Below are 23,267 nucleotides of genomic sequence, written 5' to 3'. Positions count from 1 at the left end.
AAACCTTAGGTTCTGCTGACTACTTTCAAAGTGTGCATACTTTTTATTCCCAGTGTGCCAAACTGTATAGAATAATCATCATAAAATGAGAAAATACCCAAATGATGTCTGTAAGGTACCAAGTAAGATACTATACATTTAAAATGAATAGACATATAATTTATATACTACAGCAAATACCCCATTTCCCCCTCCACTGACACATTTCTCTGTTCAAAGAACATCTGACACTATAAATAAATATAATATATTCAGATAAGGAGACATCACAAATGTTTTTAATCTTTATTTCAGCTGATTAACATTATGTGCTTAAATAGATACTAAAATAGGAAGGGTAAAATTTACAGAATAATCTGATTTATAATGTTTTACCTTATTCTGTTGCCCTTAAAAAGTGTACTATGAAAGGAACATGAAAAATATTGAAAAAATGTCACGTGAAAGGTAAACATCTGTATAATGGCAGCAGTGTATTTTACACAGTGAATATAACAAGTGTTTAAAAAAGAACTGATAATAAAGTTGCCAATAACAAGATGTTGATCATTTCTAGAATACACACATCTACTATATACAATTATTTTACAGTCTGACCATTGCACAGCCGTGGTTGTGTCTCTGCCTTTGTTTATGAACTGATTTGAATTGATTTGACTATGTGTTCTACTACGTGTAAGCTGCTACATTCATATTTGGACACATTTCACATTTACAAATTCAATTTCGGAAATACAGACTTGTGTGTGTGTCCTTTCTTATAGGGCACATATATATATATATATATATATATATATATATATATATATATATATATATATATCTATTTATATCTCTCTCTATATATGCTTTCAACTGGAGTTATCCACAAATGCTTGATTCTGTTACACTTTTCTGCTGGCCTGGAAGACTAAATATTCTTGTACATTTTATTTAAACATGGCTTGTCATTATGGCAACACCATTCCTTTTCCTTTCTAGCTATATCACACTCGGATTGTAGGCATGGAAAGTGCTCAAGAGTAGAAAGTTAGCACGCTCTTGTGGTTGCCTCTAATGAGCAGGGTGGGTGGAAGGTCCTTTGTCAGGATGTCCAGCCAGGCCATGTAGAGGAAATCAGAGATCGTTTCTTTCCGAGCTATGGGCATGCTCCTACAGGGGTCAGCAGTGGAAACAAATATGTTAGACATTGTTCTTTCAACACTGGATTAAGCTTGGTAGTGTTATTCAGACAATATATACTTACACAACGATTAAATTGGCTGATCTGGAGTGTTCCTTGAGGAGCTCATTCAGTCGTACCTGGAGGTGTGTCTGTAACCAAGCGACAGTTATTTTTTTTTAACAATAAATTTTTTTATTTTGTTTATATTGATATGAAGATAATACATGATATCTTCACTGTAGCCTGTGTAAGGTTATTACTTAGCGTCAGTGGTTTTTACCTTCTCCTCAAACTCGCTTAGCTCTTTGTCGGTGACCTTCCAGGGCTGCTGTTTCTGCAAGGCTCTAATCTGATCAGCGTCTTTGGACCCTTCATGCAGACGGAAAGGCTCAATCATCTCCTGTAACTCCTTCAAGCTGGAGAAATGCAAATAAGAACATGAGCTTTCTCTATAAATGTTCTTTTTCTCCCCTAAACTTGTAGCATGCTGATATTACAATGTGTTTTAATTTTACTATTACTACTTCAGCATCTGGTTCGCTGTTACTTGTGCATGTGAAAAGAAATGGCAGTTACCTTTCAGACCTGGGCTTGATATGTAGGTCATCAAAGACATTAATGTCACTGCAGTTGATTCTAAACTTCTTCAGCAAGCCCTTCATCCTGCAAGTCAAATCACCACGCACTGATTAGCTTTCCTATACATGTACTTCATTATTTTGGTGTTAATGCTAAATAGCATTCCAGTAACGTTAGCAGCACATGAATTTTCATATCTTGCCAATTAATGTATCCAGTCTAACTTCCACATATTAAACTGTAATTGATATTGAAATATTAATTAGTTTACTCACTCCTCCTTATCCAGATCACTGCGTCCAGGCTGTCCTGCGATGAAGATCCTCATTTTGCAGTCTTTCCACTTCTTCCTGGTAGTGAGGATGTAGGGGAGGAGCAGTGTAAGACCTGAGAGAAGAGAAGCACATTTTTTATTTATTGCTCCGTGTTGCATCTTTCAGAGACTTCTACATTTTAAAGATTTGGCTTGTTTCATATATTTTTGTCTCCAGTGACATCGAGGAGAATGTTATGGATTTGTGTGCACCTATCTGTTACGAACTTCAGGCAGTGTTCATAAAAATGATCCAAGAATTACCTCCGTCATCAAACAGCCACCACACATCAATGGTGCCTTTGGGCTGTTTCTTCTTGAACTGAAGACTGGCTTCCACCAGCTTCTCATTCATTTTGGCAACCTGTGGCGGTGGAGAGCCACACACCGACACTGGGAGAGAGAAAGAAAGGGAGAAAGATATGAGAGCAACAGCAGGAGGGAATATGATTGACTGTAAAGTCGGATATGAGAACTATCACAAACCAACATTAAGAGATGACTCTACATCACCAGAAATGGCCGTCTCTCAAGTTTAATGCTCCAATGAGTAGTGTGCATTTTGTATACTAATGACTGCCTTGTCTCGCTGTCTTGCCAAGATGCAGCTCAGGGATGAGTGTGTGTTGGCGTGTGCATGTGAAACAGAGAAAGATTGAGCTACAGGCTGCAAGCACCCTCTGCTGTCTGGGTTAAAGGAACATTCTTAAAAGATGCTCTTCAAAGTGGACGAAAAGGAGTGTATTATTGGATTACAGTGTCAGGGGCCTCTTTAGTGGGAATGGCGGATTCAATTATGTCTCAATGTGAGCATGACCCCCCCCCCCCCCCCCCTCAAAAAAAAAGAAAAAAAGAGAGAGTCATTGGTTTCATTTACTAAATGTAAGCTATTTGAGTCTGTGTGTGGAGGAGACTGAAAAAGAGAAACGTGCTTCCACATATTAAGAGATCACATTCATCTTTCGATGCAACTTTTTCTTTAACCCTTTCAGGCATTTCAGGCTATTCAAGGGCTGTTTTCTTGTATTTGTGTGTCAGTGTTGATGGTTTACTTGCACATAAACCACTACATTAGACACTGATGTGTCACTCCATCCCCTGCCACCCACTGGTCGTTTAACGTTACTGTAGATATATGACGTGTTTCATTGTAATTATTGTTATTTAACTCTGTCATGCACAAATTATGACAATCTCAATCTGGATTTTTTTAATTAAGTATTTTTATTCATCTTTTCATGCCTAAAGATGAATGTAAATGTGAGGTTGTGATCATTCGTGCATGAAAGGGTTAAATAGGAGCTAGAGACAGTCGTAAGATGGGTACCTCTGGTCGTGAGCACTTGCTGAGATGACTTCCTGGATTTCCTGAATAGTCCTTTTCCCTTCCCTCCATTTGGCATCATCTCATTATCCAGAGCCTCTTGCTCCTTTGCTGCCCTTAACATCTCCTCTGAAAAACAGAATGGGAAACATGGCTGTGAATATGTGTTAAACAAGGTAGGATCCCTTTTCTTATTGGAAAACAAATCTGCAGAGACACAGCTATAAATTGCATTTTTTTTAATATCTTATCTGTGAACTACCTGACCGTTGTAAACCTTTATTAAAAGCTTCTAATCTACAGAACAAAGTATCTTGGTTTATCAGTGTTTTTATTATTATAAAGGGTTCTTGTGGGTTGTTGTGACACAGCAGTTTCTTACAACAGTTTTTCTTAATTTCTTGGTGGTTTATTTTCTCTACCATGGGTATGTTGATGCTGGAGCTCTTGCGGGTTAAATAATTTAAAGCCTAAAGACAATATCATACAGACCTTCTGCCTCGACAATGTGAGACACATCCAGTCCCTGGTTCACCCTCAGCATTGCGGTCCCATATTCAAAGTCAAATGCATCGCTGTCAACAAGAGAATAAGGATGCTAGTTCAAACACAGATCTCCTGTTTATGCTTAATTACCTTTATGCTTAATTAAGGAGGTTGTGCTTTCGGTAGTCTGTGGTGAACATGTGTGTCATATACAAATACAATAGCTCAAAAACTTTTGAATTAATTCTAATGAAAAAAATAAAAATTTTGGCTTACATCCACTAAGAACTTCAAGGTCAACTTCATGATTAATTCGCTGAAAATTGACAAAAACCCTTATAACCCAGAAACTATGACACTTACATTTGGTGTGTACAGTTGGTGTGTGTGAAATGCATAATTTAAAATATGTCACATTTGACCTATGACCTCCCCTTTAAGGTCATTAGATTGATCTGAAGGTCAAAGTGAGAATAATGCTATATAGAGTTATTAAATGCTAAGTTTCTAATTGCCATTTGCATTAACAATGTGTAAGCATATCGGGATATATGGGCATTTGAAATATCACATTATTATGGCTTTGTAATGTACATTATAGGAACAGGTTATAAATGTTTAAGTACATAACAATGTGAATACATCCACAATGTTTATTTGTATGTTCCTAAAGATTTAAATGGAATTTACTGTGAAATAAATACTACACATGTATTATAATGACATTTTAAAATAGATTTCAAATGATCAAATAACAGAAGCCTACACTTTGCACTGGTTTTTTACTGCACTGCAAACTTCATAAAGTACGTTTAAAAAGCACAGAGAAAACAAAATAAATGAAATGATAACTCTCAATGTGCTTCTCATTACCGAGTGTGTTATTGTTATAAAAATGTATGTGTGTGTGTTTATTCGGCACTTACTGAAGTATTCCCACGTAACTCTGAACTGCTTCTGCCCCGGCAGTCCTCCAGTTTTTCTTGAAGCCTATCATTAATGTGTTAGGCTTCATACGGCCAAGACCAGAAGCCTATGAGGAAGATATAAAATCCCAAATCACAATGAGCTGTTAAGTGAAGCAATACAGACACCATGTTACCCTGGGGTTATAAAACCGAGTGTAAAACCTTGATTAAGAGAGGGAGGGGGGAATGATTTCTAGAAAGCTTAAAAATTTCCAAGCGAAATAGACTGTAAGGCTGTTTTACTGTCAGATCACTCAGCAGACCTCACTTTATCTCATCCAAATGCAGTGTTAATCAGTTATAGCTTTTAATCTGCTGTGTTGTTTGAAGTAAGCTATCCAGACAATCATAAGAGGCCTTATCTCGACGGTGCAATAGTCTGAGCCATACCACTGTTTTTCCCCTCCGAACTTTTCTACTGCACATATGTCCTGGCCAGATTTTTAAGACAGCTCTAGATCAACAGATGTAGGGTGTTGTTTGGAAGACATGGGCCAATAAAACCTGCTTCTGTGAATCTCCTATCATATTCTCATCAAAACTCACGTTACACATTAATACACTGGATTATTGTGCGTTAACTAGATTTTTTTATTTACCTCTTAAATAAATTATGACCATACTGACCTGCAGCAGACTCTCAGCCCCTTCTCTGAAGTTGTCACAGGCCACGGCAGCGTAAAATGCCTTGCGTTTTTGCTTCTTAAGCCACAACTGGTTCTTCTCCATTGCATTGTTCATCTCTTCAACGGTCTCTGATCTGGGGCCCTGAGGAGATCACACCATACGGCTAAATGTAAGTGTTTTTGTGAAAGGGAAAAGCGGTCCCGCGTCCATCTTTTTTTATATTCAGAAAGTGCACCTGACCCTAAACTTTAGTCTCAGGCGCCCAGACAGTTGGCATTTCCCTCATCCCTACTTCACATTCTTTTGAACACCCACTGCATGCTAAGTCTGCACTCTGATGAATTACATTTTCTTGATTTTGCAAATCTTAATATAAATGTGAGGTTGATTTTTTTAAATCAAGATTTTAAGACTGTCTGAGATTGCAATATTACATACCACAAACACTTCGCAGGTGATGCATAGTCCATAGTTCTTAGAGAAGGAGTGAGCCAGGTCAAGGAGAGCCGGCCTGCTTCGTGTTGAACCCGTCAGAACTAAGATCTGAGGCCTGAAGATGGGAAATAAGAACATTATCTCCTTTTGTTTTTAGGTTTCTGAAAATCCCCTTGATTGAAAAGTTTTACCTAATGTAAATTATCTTTGAAACAATTATGATAATAATGTTTCTCATGTGTACTTGCAGGAATTGAGTGCAGGATTTTACCTGAAGTTCTTGACGTGATCCTCCACGCCTGACAGAGATAGAGCATTGCTGACTGCACTCACAAACGTCACCGCTTGCGTGGACGAACCCCAGTTCACATCTGAAGATAAAATCAGTCCGGACAGGTTAGCTCTACTTCTCCTGTTGCACAGCAAAAATCCTTCCAAGCAATCAAATAAGCTCACCGGGCTTCTTTACTGTGACATATATGTAGAGGAGGAATTCAATGCCATATGTGAGCAGAGCAGCCCACCAGTTGATAACAAACATAACAACGCAACAGAGCAATGCTCCCATCAGGGACAGCCACATGTTATAGTATTTATATGCCGGTCTCCAACCTGCATTAAAACAAAGAGCAATATGAGAAAAGTGATGGAAAACAGATAATATATAACAAACTCCATTAAACATAATCCACTGCTGAAACAGCTCGGTTTGTCAGGTAGTGCTTTATTTTCTAAATATTTGAAGTCACTTATACAAAGTAATGGATTAAAACACTAACAGCAACAAAAAACGGTAAATGAGGATAGGGACAAGCAGAACTACCTGATTTTACTAACAGAATTTTTCCTTTATAAGCTACTTTTTAGACACCCACCTGGAGATTTGGCATAAGATGCATGGAAGCAGGAGAAATTGATGAGGGCATAAGATGCGAGGAAGAAGTTTGAGATGATAGGAGCGATTGTGTTGAGGTCACCTGCACAGACAGAAAATCTCTGTCACATTAAATTCTTTCACAGAGCGGGAATATCAAACTTAAACATGAACCAATATGTATCTGAAACAGGTTTGTGAATATACACAATAAGCAGATTGCTAAGAAGGAGTTTTAACTGTATCACTTTGCATGGACGCCACTTGTCAGATGAAATCTTCCTTTAGTTGTTTGGCTTGTTTAGTTTATGTCAGTGATCTGTTGATGTGTGAACGTGTTTTCTGATTCATTCAAATTGGAAGACTTTGTTAGCTATGTGGTTTGAGACAAAGCATGAAATGTTGGTTTAAGGTTGTTCGGGTGGTATGGTACAGCAGCAGCGGGCTCACCGATGAGAATGAAAGCAACAGAAATGATGAATGTGAGGACATAACCACGGATTGGCTCGTTGTTTTTGCCGTGTCCTTTGGCAAAGAAGTGCAGGGCCCTGTAGATGTTGTCTTTACACAGCGCCTGAGGAGAAAAGAAATGATGTGAAGGAAAATATTTTCAGAGGTTAAGAGCAACAGGTTTGCTTCTCTATGACTTTGCATTTTATTGTAGTACATTTCAAAAAAACTGTGGCAATCTACTGACCTGGAAGACTTTAGGCGCACTGACAAGGGAAGCCAGGGCTGATGACAGGGTGGCTGAAAATGTTCCAGCAATAATGAGAGGACCAAACCCAGACACCAAGGTCATGACCTGAATCAGAGGTGATGAGAAGATGAGAGCATTACAGATGAAGAAATTGAATTCTTCTTAAAAGTTTCTTTATTTAGAAAGTTGTGTACCTGGAAGTTATTCATCAAGCCAAACTTGCATTTCTCTACTTCACAGGAAGAAAAATCGTAGCCGAGTTCACAAGCAACCGCTGTTGAACCGTTGCAAATTACTGGTGTTGTGTGATTTATGATGCTGGATGAGTTGCCTGTGGCATCACGGACAACAGTAGCAGCTGACCAGTCGAAGAAAAGAACAGATGGATTGATAAGCATTTTTTAGATAAAATTTGTGCTTTCAGGACACATTTCTTTCACTGGAGCTACATTTAATCAAACATGTCACTTACCGACACAAAGAGCCATTGCCAGATAGGTGAGACCAGTGATCAGGATGGCTAACAAGGTACCTTTGGGTAGTGCAGCTTGGGCATCCTGTGAAATAATAAAGATTTGTGTTAAATTATGCAGATCTGTGCTTGACAGTTAAATACAATGGCTTTAAAGAAATGTATTTATGTAAAACAAATAGGTTTGAATTAAAAAAAAATATCAAGACAGTTAAAAACTCTTTATTCAAGCCTATGTTACGTAGCAGTTAATGACCCTCATGTATTACTCTTCTCTGTATGAAAAAGTTACCCGCAAGTCTCCAGAGATGTTAGCTCCAGCCAGGATCCCAGTTGCCGCGGGGAAAAAGATGGCAAATACTGAAAAAAATGTCTCACCGTCCCTAAATTCTGGAGTAAAATTCTCTAAGAAGATTTTGGCTGTGAAAAGAGAGAGTGAGGAGAAATGGCAGGGGTTAGCAGCACTTTGTGAGTGAGTAGGATTATTTGTAATGAAAAATGTGTATCGGTTTGGAGCGGATGTCTCACATCTGTAATTGAAAAACCCTTGGGCTTTCTTTTCGTTGGTTGCAGGAATGACTGTGCCTACAAAAACATTCACTATGGCCACCAGCAGGATAACCAGAAGAAGAATTTGCGCCTGCGGTGAGAAACAAATGCAAACAGTTTAAGCTTTTGTACAAGTAAATGAGACTGGTGAACAAACAGCACCGTTTTTTTTCTCTAACCTTTGCCTCCCATTCCATCCCAGCAACTGATATACCCAAGAGCAGCACAATAGTAATACAGCCAATGATCCTGATGTCGTTCATTTCATCCACCATGATAGCAGAGTTCTCCTGTGTACGACAAAAAAACCCCCAAAAAACAATATATCTATATCTATATCTATAATATAATATAAATATCTATATCTATAGTGTATATATATATATATATATATATATATATATATATATATCCTTCTACAACAGCCTAATCAATATAACATGTCTCACCTTGAGCAAGTCGACCACTGTCTCAGCAAATCCCACCACATACATGGATACACCCACTGCATTGGCAAATGCGAAAATAAGACCAATAGAACCACCGAACTCTGGTCCCAAACTGCGAGATATCATGTAGTAGGCACCTCCTGAAATGGCAATGTAACGCACACAGACACATACAGTAGTGAATGATTAATAGAAAATTTAGTGACTGATTGATTTAATGTCAGGATAAGTTAAATACAGCTGTAAAAAAAACAAAACAAATAAAAAGCACTTCAGGAGATCATATTCAGGTGTTGTTTGGAACTTTGTGCCTTTATCTTTATCTTGAAATTTCGCTGCCTTACCTCCTCTCACCACACCATTAGTACAAATAGCAGACATGGAAATGCCAGTGATGGTGGTGACCACACAGCTGAGCGCGATGATCACAATTCCCAGACCTGAAATGCAAATATGCAAATAATCACTTTTGTAAAGTCCAGCTACAGCACTGCTTAGTTAGGTGTAAAACACTCTGTGTGTGACATGAAAGCTTCCTCCCCACAGTTAGCTTTAAAAGTGCTAAACTTTAACGTCTCATGGGAACCCCATGGGTTACCCCAGCTGATCTATAGGTTCTGAAGCAATGAATAAATTAATGAAGTCATACTCAAAGCCCCACCCCTTTTTTTTATTTCTCTCACTTTCTCTCTTATCCACACACACAAACACTATTATCTACCTCTACCTCTCCCAACAGACCTTGAGCAGGTATAGATCATTAAGGGAGCTCATTAATTGTCCTTTAATTATCTCCAATCCCTGCAATTACACGGAACAGCATCGGCACTGGCCTTGAGAACACAGACCTCTGGGATCGGTCTGTTTTTGCCCCAGATTATACATTTTCACCAGGTAAATGGATTATTTTTTATTGCGTTCACTGTTTGATAAGGGCTGGAGTTACAGGCGGACTCATTTTCAGCAAAAGTGCTCACACACAAAAAAAACCATTACTGTGGGCTTAGTGGCTATTTATGTGTGCGTATGTGTGTATCGTTGCCCCACTCACCCCAGCCTGCTTGACCAAAAACCCAGGACAGACGGATGAACAACATGACACCCCAGATGTTGAGCATGCATCTCACCTGTGGAAGAGAGCCGTGTAAGTCTATTTTTCTCACTGTGTTTCATGATTTATTGTTATTTCAATTTATGGAGTAAATGTCACTGAGCATAATTTGGCTTTTAATTACAAAACAATCCAATAAAAATATGTTGGGGGCCTTTTCTGACCTTTGTGCCCTTGAAACACAAAAGCAAGATCAAAATCATGTCCTGAGCAAGTGCAAATCATTCCCAGATTCTGATCTCGAAAGCGCCACTGGGCCTCATTGTGTTATCGAGACCCACAGAGCGTCATCTTTGGTTGAGTGAGCATGGTTAAATAAAAAAGAAGTAGCTTACCATGACCTAAAATAACTTACCAGGACTCCTCTTATCCAGCCAAACTTTACCATGCCCTTCATATCGTCAGTGGGAGCAGCAGACTCTAAATCGTCAGAGGGGGTTCCACTGCTCCTCTCGCCATCGTCCTCCAATGTGTCTGGGACAGAGATCGCCCCGTTCTGTAGGAAGAATGAAAACACAAAGGGAAACATACATTTTCACAGTAACTAGATGGCATTTTTGGTGTTTATATGCATAATCCGCTGCAAGAAAAGGGGCAGCATTATAAAAAGTTGTGGTTTTTGTTTTCTTATGGCAATAAATAGGTGGTAGTTTTTTTCCATTCTCTGCTGGCAAGGGTACTAAAATATCTTTTTTTTTTTAAACCATCCAGTGGTGCAAACCTAATGCAGCCAATAAACCTAAATAATCCTACACATTTCTTTGACAATGTAGCCTTATAATAATTAAAAAACAATAAAACTTAAGTGTGTCAAGAGTGCTGGTTGTCATTCAGTTGTAAGAATAACTTTTGTTGTCCTTTTTAGTTTCACACGTTTTAAGATAAGGCTCTAATAATTGGACGGTGGCTACTGCACGGTTGTGTGAAAGAATAAACATCTGTAAAATATATCACTTCACTTTCTAATGAAGTGTGTAGCACAGGAGGAAAAAAAAACCCTGCAGTTAACACGTCACTGACTTGAATTTGGAGAAAAATGGGTGCAAGCTATTTTCTGCAGAATGGCGGGTTGTGGACAAAACAGGCTTAACAGAGGAGGAGATTGGGTGCCGACCATAGAGGAAAAACAGAGAGATCTCACACATCTACATTCACTCACCTTCTGAAACACATCATGGAGCTCCTGCAGGGAGGGTCGCACAGCTCTGTGGCCACTCATGCTGCCTGCATTGCGGTAGAAGTCAATGTGGGGCACGCGGTCCAGAGTGTCATGACCGAAGGCGCTGATCACGGAGGGTCGCACTGTCCTGTGGTCATCGTTGGTCTCCTCATAAACTGGAGGTTCATCCAGGTTGGAATCATAGGCAGAGTTGATGTGCCCCCCCTTGTTAGAATTGAATCTCTCCATCAAGAATGCTGAAGGAGACTCTCAGATTTAAACCGTCAAGGATAAAAGAACAGTCTAGTCTTCAGACATCCAAAAGTTTCAAAAGCGCAGAGAGCTGGATCAACTTGGTGTGGTTGTCCTTGTTTACTGATGACTAGGCTATGAGCTATGATCAGACTTGCAGAGAACTCTTCTGATACTCTCAACTCCTTGCAAATGAGCTTGGTTTCTTTCAGATGGCTTACCTTTATACCATGTATCCCAGGGTCATACACTGGCTGTCAGCTATTGGCTAACTTACTGGATCAACCCTCAGAAATCCGAACAAGGGGTGTCAGATATGTCCTTGCTCCATCGTAAGGGACACAAAGACATTGCTTAACTATTAACCAAGTCATAAACACCAAACGAGAGATAAAGGTGCTCATTGCCTGAGTGCTGGAGAATTGATTACTAATATTATTGTCTGAAGAGCAGGGTAGCAGCACATGCTGTTCTGTGGTTGAAGTTTAAGTATAGTATTTCCTCAGACCTATGGATGAATCATTTGGAAACATCCACATGGAAGTTCTCACTAAACAGGTTTCAGACCCATTATGATGTGTATATTGTAAAGAGTCTGAAAAAGATAAGGCTAGTGTAGGCCAATAGAAAAATATACATTTCATAACATATGTTTGCAATAAGATATAATCCCGAGGAACGGTGTGATAACGGGAGAATCTACGTGTGACTAGTATACTGGGCCCAGAGTTGTATAACGGATTAAATAAATGTCTCTAATGATTCTCTTTGCTGCAAATTGTTATGGGGGAATGTTAGTGAATTGGCGAGCTCAGAAGAAATGGCCATATTAATGGGGAAAATGGGAGTTAATATAAGACCATGAATTACAGGAACATGCCGGAGGCCTTTCACCAGAGCCACATGACTTCTGAAGTGCCTTTAAAAGACCTTTTAACAGGTAAACTTCCTTATTACTGATACACCACAGTGATTTATGCACCCAGTGAAAGGGTGGCTAACGACTTGAGATCTGACCTTGGCTGTATTGCGGGCTGACAAAGATACTCCAGCATGTGTTTCTATATCTAAGTTGAAAGGAGACAATCAATTGTTCATTGCCTATCAAATCAGTGTTTCAAAGTTTTTATGGTTTAACACATGAATGATACTGACTGAGTCATGCTGGAGAAAAATTTCCATGTGGAGTGTAAAAATCTGCACACTAGATCTCTCCTCTTCCCTTCTGCCTCCCCATCTCGTTTTTTTTCTTAATCAGACTCCAAAAGGCTTGTACACCTAATAAATAATAATAATAATACATTTTATTTAAGAGAGCGCCTTTCAAAACACTCAAGGACACTGTACACAAGCAATAACAACAACAAACATAATAACTTACAAAATAGTAAAGATAAAACGTAGAGCAAATAAATAAAATAAACTAGCAGGATGGAAAAGTTTATGTGGATTAGGCTATTGTGAACAGGTGAGTTTTGAGTCTGGAGTTAAAAAGAGGGAGGGAAGTGAGGTTTCTTATCTCAGGAGGAAGGGAGTTCCAAAGACGGGGGCAGAGCAGCAGAAAGCCCTGGACACTTTGAAGCTTATGGATAGATTTTTGACTAAGACCAAAAAGAAGAGAGTTGCAGTAATCGATCCAACTAATACAGATATTAGTCTTTAGCTTTGAGACACATGTTTATTCCCAGGTTTACAGTGTTTTTTGTGGTTAAACAGACCCAGGCCTTGTCTCATTTTACACTGCGGCTTTCTTATTAGAGTCAGTGATCCTCAGGCCTTGCTGACTCTCCCGCAGCCGGGACATGAAATTGCTGCGATTCTTTTTTATTATCCAGGCTGCTTGACTTTTGCCAGATCTGCTTTAGTAAATTCACAGTATACAGCTTTCCTCAGAGAGCTGTTGAGCGGACACTGTGAGCCTGTGGTAGCAGGTGCATATGCACCAATTTGTACAGAGAACAAGGGAGTCTGCACTTTCGTTAACATCCAAATCGCTTGAAAAAGGCAGAAAATCCCTTTGCATAATCTATCAAGCCTGCAATGTGAAAATATTAGCAGACAAGATTCTCGGCATTACATCTTAAACAGGAAGCAATAGACTGCAAATGAAAGAGTGGTCAAACCTTTTAGCTCCACTCATCTATTGTACTAATTGTACGGCATTATGGCATTCAGAAACAAAATAAGTGACCTGGACTCAAATATGGCCTATTTAAAAAAAAAAAAAAAAAAAAGACTAGAAAATTTTAAGTGCTGGATAAATGGTCTCTCTTTTCTATAATCTAAAAGACCAAACGTGATCCTTAAAATGAAAAGGAGAAAAAGTCAAACGCAAAATAACTTGCAACTTCTGGCTTTGATGGTTGTAATGTAGCATTTGATCTGAGAGTAGTAGCACTTTTTTACATAACTACTACACATAGAAGTGTTTTCTTGCAATATTAAACTCAGGTAATATATACCATTTCATTATCATTAATAATAATGATAAATATTCAGGTAAAATAAACTTTCTGTATATATATTATCTTGTATGCCTATTGAATCAAATCAATTCAAACCATCCTGGTTTGAATTGATTTCAGTGTTAGCATTAACATTAATTTGCAAATAACTAAGAAAGGGGTATCCAAGAATCAGTTTTTTTTAATCATTTAAAAGTAAATTATTAAAGAACCTTTTAATCATTAATAACCATTATCAAACAATGATATATATCGAGGTAGGTAATCATTGATATGTTCATTTATACAGGCTTCCACAGTTGTTCAAAGCGCTTATTTCAAGCCTGTCAAGATTATACATGCAAAAGCAACCCAGCAAACCCAGCGTGAACTGTGAAAAAATAAATAAACACCTTGAAAACTTTTATGATTTTGAGTTTTCTATACAACGCGCCATTTTAGCACCACTGCTCTTTATCAGAAGCAAATGCAATTATGGGGAGGCTTGTCAAATTATGTAACTCAAGTCACGAGTCTAAAATTAAATAGTCTTAGATAAAGCATTAGACCTGACCCCAAGTGCACTGACAATAACCAGTGCCGTGTTAAAATAAGGTATTTAAGCTACAGTATTCACCTCACTAAAATGATTTCCTAAAGCTCTTGTACTAAAAGCAGCAGATTGTGTTAAATTGCTTTTGGTTTAAACAAAAATGTAACTTTTGGATCTTCTGGCCTTATTGCGACATCAAGGTCATAGCTGTGAAGTCTGAAGATCGCAAGTTCTAAAACTAATGATCGATAATCAGCAACGCTAAGGTACGTTATTCAGCGATGCCATCAACACGTGATCTGTGCAATAATAATTTTGTAATCACTCATCTCCTATTTCCATCAAACCCAGGAGCCAAAGATCCAAAGATCTGTCTCCTTGTTTTATTCCAGTCAATGAAGGGATAGCGATTACGGTGTTTAAACGAATAACGGACACCGTCCGAGCTGACAGCAGAGTGACATATTACAAGACAGTGCGACGCAGAAACGTTTCGAAACACTTCCTGGGTAACCTTTTTTACAATGTCGGGTTCATTTTTCTTTTAAGTGGTCTTGTAGGATTGAGGGCAAATTGGGCCTTTTCCTGCTAAGAATAGATTTCAGATAAGGATGTCACGTAGGTGACAGAGATAATGGCGCAATAATGATTGCATTCCTGACAAATGATGCGTGTCAGAGGGGATGAACAGGGTGGCCTTTCATTGTAAACTGCATGTGGGTTCTGCAGATCTGCTGTTGCATTAGCCCCCATTTCTCTTTAGACCGTACCATACATGCACATGCATATCATCAATTTCTGCATGAGGACCTATTTGTAAATGTTTTATTTAAAAAAACATAAAAGTCTAACATCTTCTAAATCACTGTGATGGCATCAGCCATACAGGGGCGTGGCTGAGGACTCTGGGAACAAAATGCCTGCTCAGAAGGACCAACCATGGGCTTACCAGCAGCAGGGGTGTTTTAGGTTTACTTAGGTTATTCTGTGCTTAGTTAATATTAGTGTGTGTTTTTGTTTCCCCCCTATTGTGTGTAAATGGTTTGGCCAAATCATTATAAAAGCTACCCTCACGTGTCTTTGTAATTAGGTCAGTTTGTGAGTTACATTGTGTCTCACTTTGTTTTATTTAAGTTTCTGGAAATTACTTTTTGTAGAGTTATATTTAGTTGACCTCTTTTATGGGCCTGCTAAGTATGTTTTTGAATTTTGTTAATTTTGGACTTTTTGAGGGTTAAAATAAAGAAAACCCTTTTTGAAGATACTTTTTTGCCTGTGTCCTCTTTGCTTTGGCTGCTTGGTCCCTCACAATCTCCAATATTAGCCTGTGGCGCTCTCTTGCTCCCCTTCCCTCTGTTGCTGCAGCAATGTTGCAAAACTGCTCTCCTAGCTTACAAGCGGGCCATGTAAAAAGGCTTGAAATTTTGTAGCGTGCTCACATGTAAAACAGATCTCCCCGCATAAGAAGCAAGAGGCACAAAACACAGAGACTTTGCAAGCAATATTTTAAAGTGAAGAAAATTCTATTTATTTTTACATCATTGGATCCAACGAAAATCAATGAGAAACCTCCACCACCAGCTGAGCAAGCAACAGGCCTGTCGTCATGATATGACACTCAAGCACACACACGCACGCGTACGCGGGCACGCACGCACAAACAGGTGCTCTAATGTTTTCTAGATGAAGGCACATAAACCCATTGAAGGTCACAGTAAGGCAGAGTCACAGCGCTAAGGAGAAACCGTAGACCATAGAAATTAGCAAAGGAACACTCCAGACTTTGAGCAGTGGGCCGAATTACAGAATCTCTGTTTAGGACTGTTCTCTCTTCCTCTGTCTGGAAGAAAGACTGGAGGTGAGACCGAAACTACAGGAAAAAGATGTTCAGGTGCAGCGGGACGCACATCCCACACCTGTTTTCCATGTGACCTTTTCCTATGCAGGCAGGCGAGCAGTGAGAGTTTCTCCTTGTCGTCATAAAACTAGCAGTGCTGAGAATGAGGAAGTCCTTCCAATTTATTTTCGTCCTCATTTCGCTTGAAAGCTAAACAATGGAAGTAATGCTTGACAATAGAGCAACACTGCCACATGTATCAAAGTAAACAGTTGGGGTTGATTTTTTTGTTCCTTTCACTCTGACACGTGATTGTGGCAGGATACAGTATACCATCATTCAAAAAAAAAGCAGCAGTACAAACTCTTGAGAGTTGATTTTGCATCATTTAGAAACAGTAACACCATAATGTAAATCACAGTTTGTCGTGTTGCCTTTCATTGCATGACTTCAGAGAACAAGACACCACAGAAAGGGACCGAAGGGCACACACACAGCAGCAGCAGCAGCATCCATTTGGATCATCCACAGATTGGATTTGATTAGTCTACAAAGCACTAGTTAGACATATTACCCTGTATCCACTCGTATACATTCCTGTGCAGAACAATTTAGCTGTGCAGAGTTTCAAACACTCTCTCTCTTCCATTCTAAGTTCACATGAGGAATCTTGTCCCTGAGTCTTCAAACTATATCTGAAAAGATCCATTGCATCCTAATCTCCCACCCACTTCCATGAACATCCATCTCTTATTATCTACAGACATTCATTCATCTCGCAGGTATGGGTTAAAGGGAGCTTCAGCCAAGTTCTGTGTAAATCGATGATTTGAAATACACACCCCCTGGCAGAAGGGCGGACAATATGACCACCTCGCACACTCGCACGCACACAACAAACATGTAGTCGCACACGGACACTGAACAATTCACACACATTAAACAACACACGCGGCTTTGCTGTTGGAGTTTGGTATGCCACAGTAATGTCTTAATGGCGTTTCAGCGTGCAATGGTTGTGCGGAGCTTGTGTGCGTTCATGTTTGCAAGTGTGTGTGTGAATATGCATATGGATTTCCATGGACACTTCTTGTTTGCCAGGACATCTACTGATGCGTGTGTCCCTGTGTTAAGTAAGGGCGTACTCAAACGTCCCTTTCTCCAGCCCCTCAATGCCATCAGCCCAGTTGGAGGAGGGCATACTGCTGTAGGGGTCCAGCAGGATCCTGAAACACCTTACTATTAGCAGCCCCAAAAACACCAGTAGCATCCCCACGAAGGCAAAGGCTGTCTTCTGCTCCAGAGTCAGAGAGTGCGCCATCATGTCGTTTCCGCTCATGGCAGCAAGGGAGTGGTTGTAGTGGACGCTGCTCATGGTAAACCAACATCTAGGTGCCTCATCTCTCCTCTGATAGGGTCAGGCGTTTAGAAGCCTGCATGTTACCTGGACAGAGTTTAAATGATGGTGTCAGCTATCGGCCATCATGTCTTGTGAGCAGATCCATTTCAATCAGCCTGTTTAAGTGCAACAGCTAATGCATAGACTGTAGAGAAATTCATTCAAGGTTTCCTGTATCTACATAAATGCCTCTTTTGAACATTCGAAGATTGATCTCTCTCATTCTACAGATCACCCCCCCCTCCCTGTAAATTTTGCAAAGAAATTAAAAAAAACCCCAAAACCCAAAGAGCATACGTGAACCGAGGAGAGAGACAGGCTCGACTCACTGAAAGCGAGGCATCACTACATGTCTTTAAGTCAGGTTAGAATTACAGTGTGTCGCAGTGCATAGCCAGCCGTTACACATAAGCAAAGCAGTGAGGAATGAATGACTACATCGCATCTTGCGAAGATGTGACGCTATATATGTTCAGCTCACAGGAATGGAATCTCTACCTGTTGCATGTAAGCAGATGCCTGCGCGACAGTGCAATTCCATTAGACGGTGAGAGGGAAACCGTAAATGACCAAACATAATCAAAAAAATTGGTGTGGTCACCCAAGTGGAAGTCTGCACTTTCCCAATCTCCCAACCCCAAAATCTTTCACATGAACACAAGCAGCAGGTGGCCAGAGTGAGAGGACAGGAAGGGGGTGAGGGGGTAAAAGAGAAGGGGGATACATACAGATAGGAAAATGAACAGGGAGGACAGGGAAAGACAGACGAGGAGGAAGGAAGCAGAATGATGAGGAGGACACTGCACAAGTGTGGATGGTGAGAGAGAGTGAGAGAAGAGAGAGCGAGGCAGTGAGGTAAGGTAAAAGAGAGAGGGACTGCATTGACAGATTCTCTAGTGAGGATGTCTTAGGGAGAAAAAACAGGCGTCTCACCCTCATTATCGTGCCATCCTTACAGACCTGTTGCTGCTGTCTCTTCCGAACAACTCCTCCTTCTTGAAGCCCTCAGATGTATATCCATTAATTCATCCATTGCTGGCATTCTGGATGTGCTAGGCTAACTGCTCATCTAACCAAAAAGCCAGAGGTGAAGAGATTAAAACAGAGGAAGGGAAGCGGAAGGCTGGATCTAGCTATTATATGTCTATTCTGAGAGATAGAGCTCCTGTCCTCATGCTCCTTTACTTGCCGCCCGCTGCTCATTATCATTCTGTTTCTCTAGCTCTCTCTCCAGAAGCACGCGCGCTTGCTCCTGCTGCATGGCAACCACTTGTTAGTCTCACTCAGCTGCTCTGCTGCCTCAGTCATTCACAACATTCCCTCCCACCCCAACCTCAGCAGCACCAGGATGAATGCAGCAGCATAAACAAGCAATCTGCCTAATCTGCTTCTTCTCTCTTCACTGTTCCTTCTCGGGGCTTATTTGGGGGCTTTCTCCAAAAAACAAAACGTCTCCAGCAAAAATCAAACAGGGATCTCCTGCTTTAGCAGGCAGGGGGAGTGCTCCCTCTGACTGCCTCTGGGCTGTAAATGCTGCTGCAAAGGTATTTTTGGTACAGCACAGCACTATCCTTCAAGCCGAGTTTGATGATGTGTCTTTAATTGGTGCAGTTGGCTGTGGCCAAATCGAATTAGCCCCCTCTCCTTAAAGGCTTATCCGAATGCAAGCTGCCCTGACACGGCGAAGGAGAAAAGCCTGTCATTTTAAGAGATATTAATGTAGTGAATGAAAAGCAGTATTGCACAGACAACAAAAAACAGACCAAACAGCAAGTACTCGATTATTAACTATAAAGGAATGCAGCAGTGAAGCATCTGGCCATCTGTTTCATTGTTATTCAGTAGAAATTCAGATGAACAATGTTGTTTGTTGTCACAGTGGTGCAGTGGCTCGCATGGATAAGGCATGTCATGAGGGAGATTATCATCACCGATGCAACCTTAGATCGGAATAATTTCTTCATATTGGTTTCGTGCCTCTGCAGTGTAAATTTTAGTATTGCTTTTCTTGGATCAGCAGCTAGTTTTTAGACTTATTGTTAATACTTTGCTGTATTCAGGTAGAAATAGACAGCCTGTTTCAGTATTTCAGACAGGGTTTCCAATTTAGATGCCACACTGCACGGGCAGTTTCATCATTAGTCTTTTTACCTCGTTGTTCTTATCAACTTAAAGCCCAAAGGTTAAAATGAAAGTCTCTTAAGAGGTGCTATTGTGAAGATACAGTGGAGTGGTGTGTGGCTATCGGTGATGAAACGCATGTAAACTGCATGTTATTATCAATCCATTGATTGATAACAAATTTGCAGAGAGGATTTCACAAGTCCATTCATGTCAAAATTATCAGAAGTTCAATTACTTGCCTTTGTCATATCATTAAATGCATCTTTACCTGTGCGTCAAGATGAAAGAGGAACTACTAAGACATTAACTTGTTGCATAAAGCATATTAGAATATTATCCAGTGTTGGTTGTACATATGGATAACGGCTGTTGGATGTTTATCTCAGTCAGACAAGCGATCAGGGGAAAGGCTGATACTGAGAACTGTAAAACAATAATTCTAAACTGTTCTAAGAGAAACTTTAATGAATGTCTTTTTGGGGGGTTATACAGTCTCACAGTCTCAGTACAAAGACTGATTTGCAAGGATTGTAATTACTCCAGTTGGCTTTCCCGTGAACCAAAACTGCTGCAAATACTATTTCTCCAGGGAGCTGCAAGTTAATCAAAATGACACTGAAAATTTTATTTAAAATTTTAAAAAAAAGAGGTCTGGTACATTTTTGCACAAATACACAGGGTGATCGTGGCTCAAGAGTTGGCAGTTCGTCTTGTAATCGGAAGGTTGCCGGTTTGAGCCCCGGCTCGGACAGTCCTGGTCGTTGTGTCCTTGGGCAAGACACTTCACCGACTGCCTACTGGTGTTAGCCAGAGGGGCCGATGGCGCGATATGGCAGCCTCGCTTCTGTCAGTGCGCCCCAGGGCAGCTGCGGCTACGACTGTAGCTTGCCTCCACCAGTGTGTGAATGTGAGAGTGACTGAATAGTGGAATTGTAAAGCGCTTTGAGGGTCTCGAAAATGCAATCCATTATTATTATAAATAATATATTTGTTGTGTTGAGGTGGTTCGGTCATCTGACTAGGCTGCCTTCTAGGTGTATCTAGGAGGGCACTGCTACCGGGAAGAGGCCCTGGAGCAGACCCAGGACACACTGGAGAGACTGTGTCTCTTAGATGGATTGGGAATGCCTTGGTATTTCCCTGGAAGAGCTGCAGGAGATGGCTTGGGAGAAAGGAGGTCTGAACATAGACTGCTGCTCCTGCAACCTGGATAAGCAGCAGAAAATGGATGAAATACTATTATAGAATTATTTTAGAGGGAGACACTAGTAAAAGGTCTTTCATTTTAGGATGTGCAGATGTGACTTTTCGCTGCTTCCTTATTCACAAGGGGTCACTTCACATGTTTGATTTGGCAAAACTGAACCAGAGATCTTTTGCTTGTTAGTGTAAACCACTACACATGAAATACTTTGTCGTCGTTGTTACTTTCATTCGGTACTCACACTCCAGCTTTAATTTGTAGGTCTTGCTCCAATAATAGTAAAAGTAAATGTGATACTTTATCGATTAGTGATTGTTCAGCAGGCATGGTATGAATTGTACACCAATCATTTGTGAAATGGATGTTATGCCATCAAGGAAATGAAGGATCAGTTTACTGATCTGATTTTTCATTTACAGAGTGATGCATGCAATTCACTGTATGTTAAATTTTAACCTATGTGCTCAGTTACAGGTCAACCAGACATACGGTTGTTTGCAACTTGTACTCTGTCACTCCTACGTGTAGCTCTTCCTGAATGAAGTGAAAGTGTTTTTTTTTTTTTTACAAGTCAGTTTTTGAGTTAGCGTTTAGTATGCCAAAACCAAAGCAGTGAGGTGTATATATATATATGTGCATATTTTGCACACATATATATATTGCAGCACTGTGATTCTTTTCTTTTTTTGTCATGCTCTTGTAGATTTGCTGTTTTGCTTGGAATCATTGCCCAATTTCAGCTTCATCTGTCAGACAGACAGCCTCACATTTGACCCTAAAATACTTTGGCTTATAGAAGAGTTCATGGTAAACTTAATGACTGTGAGGTGCAGGTTCTGTTGCTGCAAAATAGGCCAGATCACCACCCCTCCACCACAGTGCTGTGGTGATTTGGTGCGCTTGGTTTTCACCAAAAATTGTGCTCTACATTATGTTCAGACATCTCCACTGTCTGGACATGACAAAAGACATGTAGACTCTGAGATGCTATTACTGTGTATTGCATCGTCTGACTTTGGGGTGAATTTACTGGGTCATTCACTCCTGGGAAGATTGTCACATATCTGACAGTTACACAAAAGCAAACTGTGAAAATGTTTGCTTTTACCCAGGTGCTCACACTTACTGATGATCAGTTAATCAAGTGCATTCGATTAACAGCACCTTGCTGTTTCTATAGGACTACAAACCTGCTGGGCAAAGAGTTCTGTACAACTGAGCAACTTTAAAGTGTGATGTTAAAAATTAGCTTTCAAAGTATTTCTCCACTGGTGGAATCTCCTCAGGGCTCGCTGAGCAGATTCTCTTCAAATGTTAAAGCTGATTGTGTGACGAAATTGAAAGTATTCCTGCAGTGGAGTAAAAGTGCATTAATCAATAGTTTCAGGAATGATGAATAGACTTGGCTCTGCATGATAATCAATAAGATGGGACATTTTAGTCTGACACTGTGAGTGTGCTGCCTGGAATATTGTAGTTTTTAGGTAATACTGGTATTGCTTTATGAATTACAATTTCTGAAACAGGAAAACAAATGTATTATAGCACTGGCCTTTCTAACCAGCAAACTGATCATTTTTAATAAACTTAAAGCAAAACAAACCAAACAGTTTGAGGATGGAAAGCTGCCATAACGATGTTATGGAGATCAAATTAGTGGAGCAGGCAATTCTCTGGGACCTGATGTGCTTGAAGGACCTTGGAGCTTTATTGGATCATATTTTAAGAAAGTTTAAACTGATTCTATAACACTGAACTTCTGTATATTCTGTACCCGAACATCACCACAATTTATGTTTCTTTTTTGTTTTGTCTTTTTATCTGGAAAGGGGACAAATACGCATATAAAATAGTTGTTACTCTATAATACTTTATAAGAAATCTTTTGCACTATATTGTTAGAAGACATTTTCACAGTATCCAACGATTTTCATTTTAGTAGACGCTTGTTCGCACGCTGTTGTGTGCATGTATAAAGTGGCTTTGGTGGACAAACAAAAGTTTGCTCATGGTTTTGCTCAATTTGGAATCCTTTTTACTGCTAAAATAAAGTGGGGCACATAAGAAAAAAAGGTAAGAATCGCTGCATTAGAAGCTTTTACTTTCTTCACTTCTCAATTTAGAGAGAAATCGCGTCCACATTCTTTTTAAAGGATTTAATTTTTCCTTTTCACCCGTGTCCATTGACAATTCTCCCACGATGCCTAGCAACAGCGCCCAAATCTCGCGTTGGAATCACATAT

General features: G+C 39.9%; 2 protein-coding genes across 2 annotated transcripts; both read right to left on the bottom strand.

The window, feature by feature from the left end:
* Positions 1–833: 833 nt before the first annotated feature.
* Positions 834–12,014, bottom strand: slc12a1 (solute carrier family 12 member 1). Its single transcript, XM_006793919.3, has 26 exons — positions 11,212–12,014; positions 10,408–10,548; positions 9,993–10,068; positions 9,286–9,381; positions 8,942–9,081; positions 8,672–8,782; positions 8,472–8,583; positions 8,236–8,363; positions 7,944–8,028; positions 7,666–7,829; positions 7,469–7,576; positions 7,222–7,345; positions 6,773–6,874; positions 6,354–6,509; positions 6,169–6,268; positions 5,901–6,012; positions 5,463–5,603; positions 4,794–4,900; positions 3,874–3,956; positions 3,385–3,510; positions 2,322–2,450; positions 2,020–2,131; positions 1,742–1,828; positions 1,446–1,581; positions 1,247–1,314; positions 834–1,152 (listed from the first exon to the last, which is right to left on the bottom strand). The coding sequence occupies exons 1-26, from the start codon at positions 11,458–11,460 to the stop codon at positions 1,017–1,019; spliced, it is 3,129 nt and encodes a 1,042-aa protein (XP_006793982.1). The 5' UTR covers positions 11,461–12,014; the 3' UTR covers positions 834–1,016.
* A 3,982-nt stretch (positions 12,015–15,996) lies between these two features.
* ctxn2 (cortexin 2) lies at positions 15,997–18,939 on the bottom strand. The gene is made up of 2 exons (XM_006793920.2): positions 18,630–18,939; positions 15,997–17,741 (listed from the first exon to the last, which is right to left on the bottom strand). Exon 2 carries the CDS (start codon positions 17,670–17,672, stop codon positions 17,427–17,429), a length of 246 nt encoding a protein of 81 aa, XP_006793983.1. The 5' UTR covers positions 17,673–17,741; positions 18,630–18,939; the 3' UTR covers positions 15,997–17,426.
* Positions 18,940–23,267: the final 4,328 nt, after the last annotated feature.

This window comes from Neolamprologus brichardi, chromosome 1 (genome assembly GCF_056152115.1).
Source record: "Neolamprologus brichardi isolate AB-2024 chromosome 1, ASM5615211v1, whole genome shotgun sequence".
NCBI classification, from domain to species: domain Eukaryota; kingdom Metazoa; phylum Chordata; class Actinopteri; order Cichliformes; family Cichlidae; genus Neolamprologus; species Neolamprologus brichardi.
The sequence above is the reverse complement of the archived record's forward strand: the minus strand, read 5'-3'. Positions and strand labels throughout refer to the sequence as shown.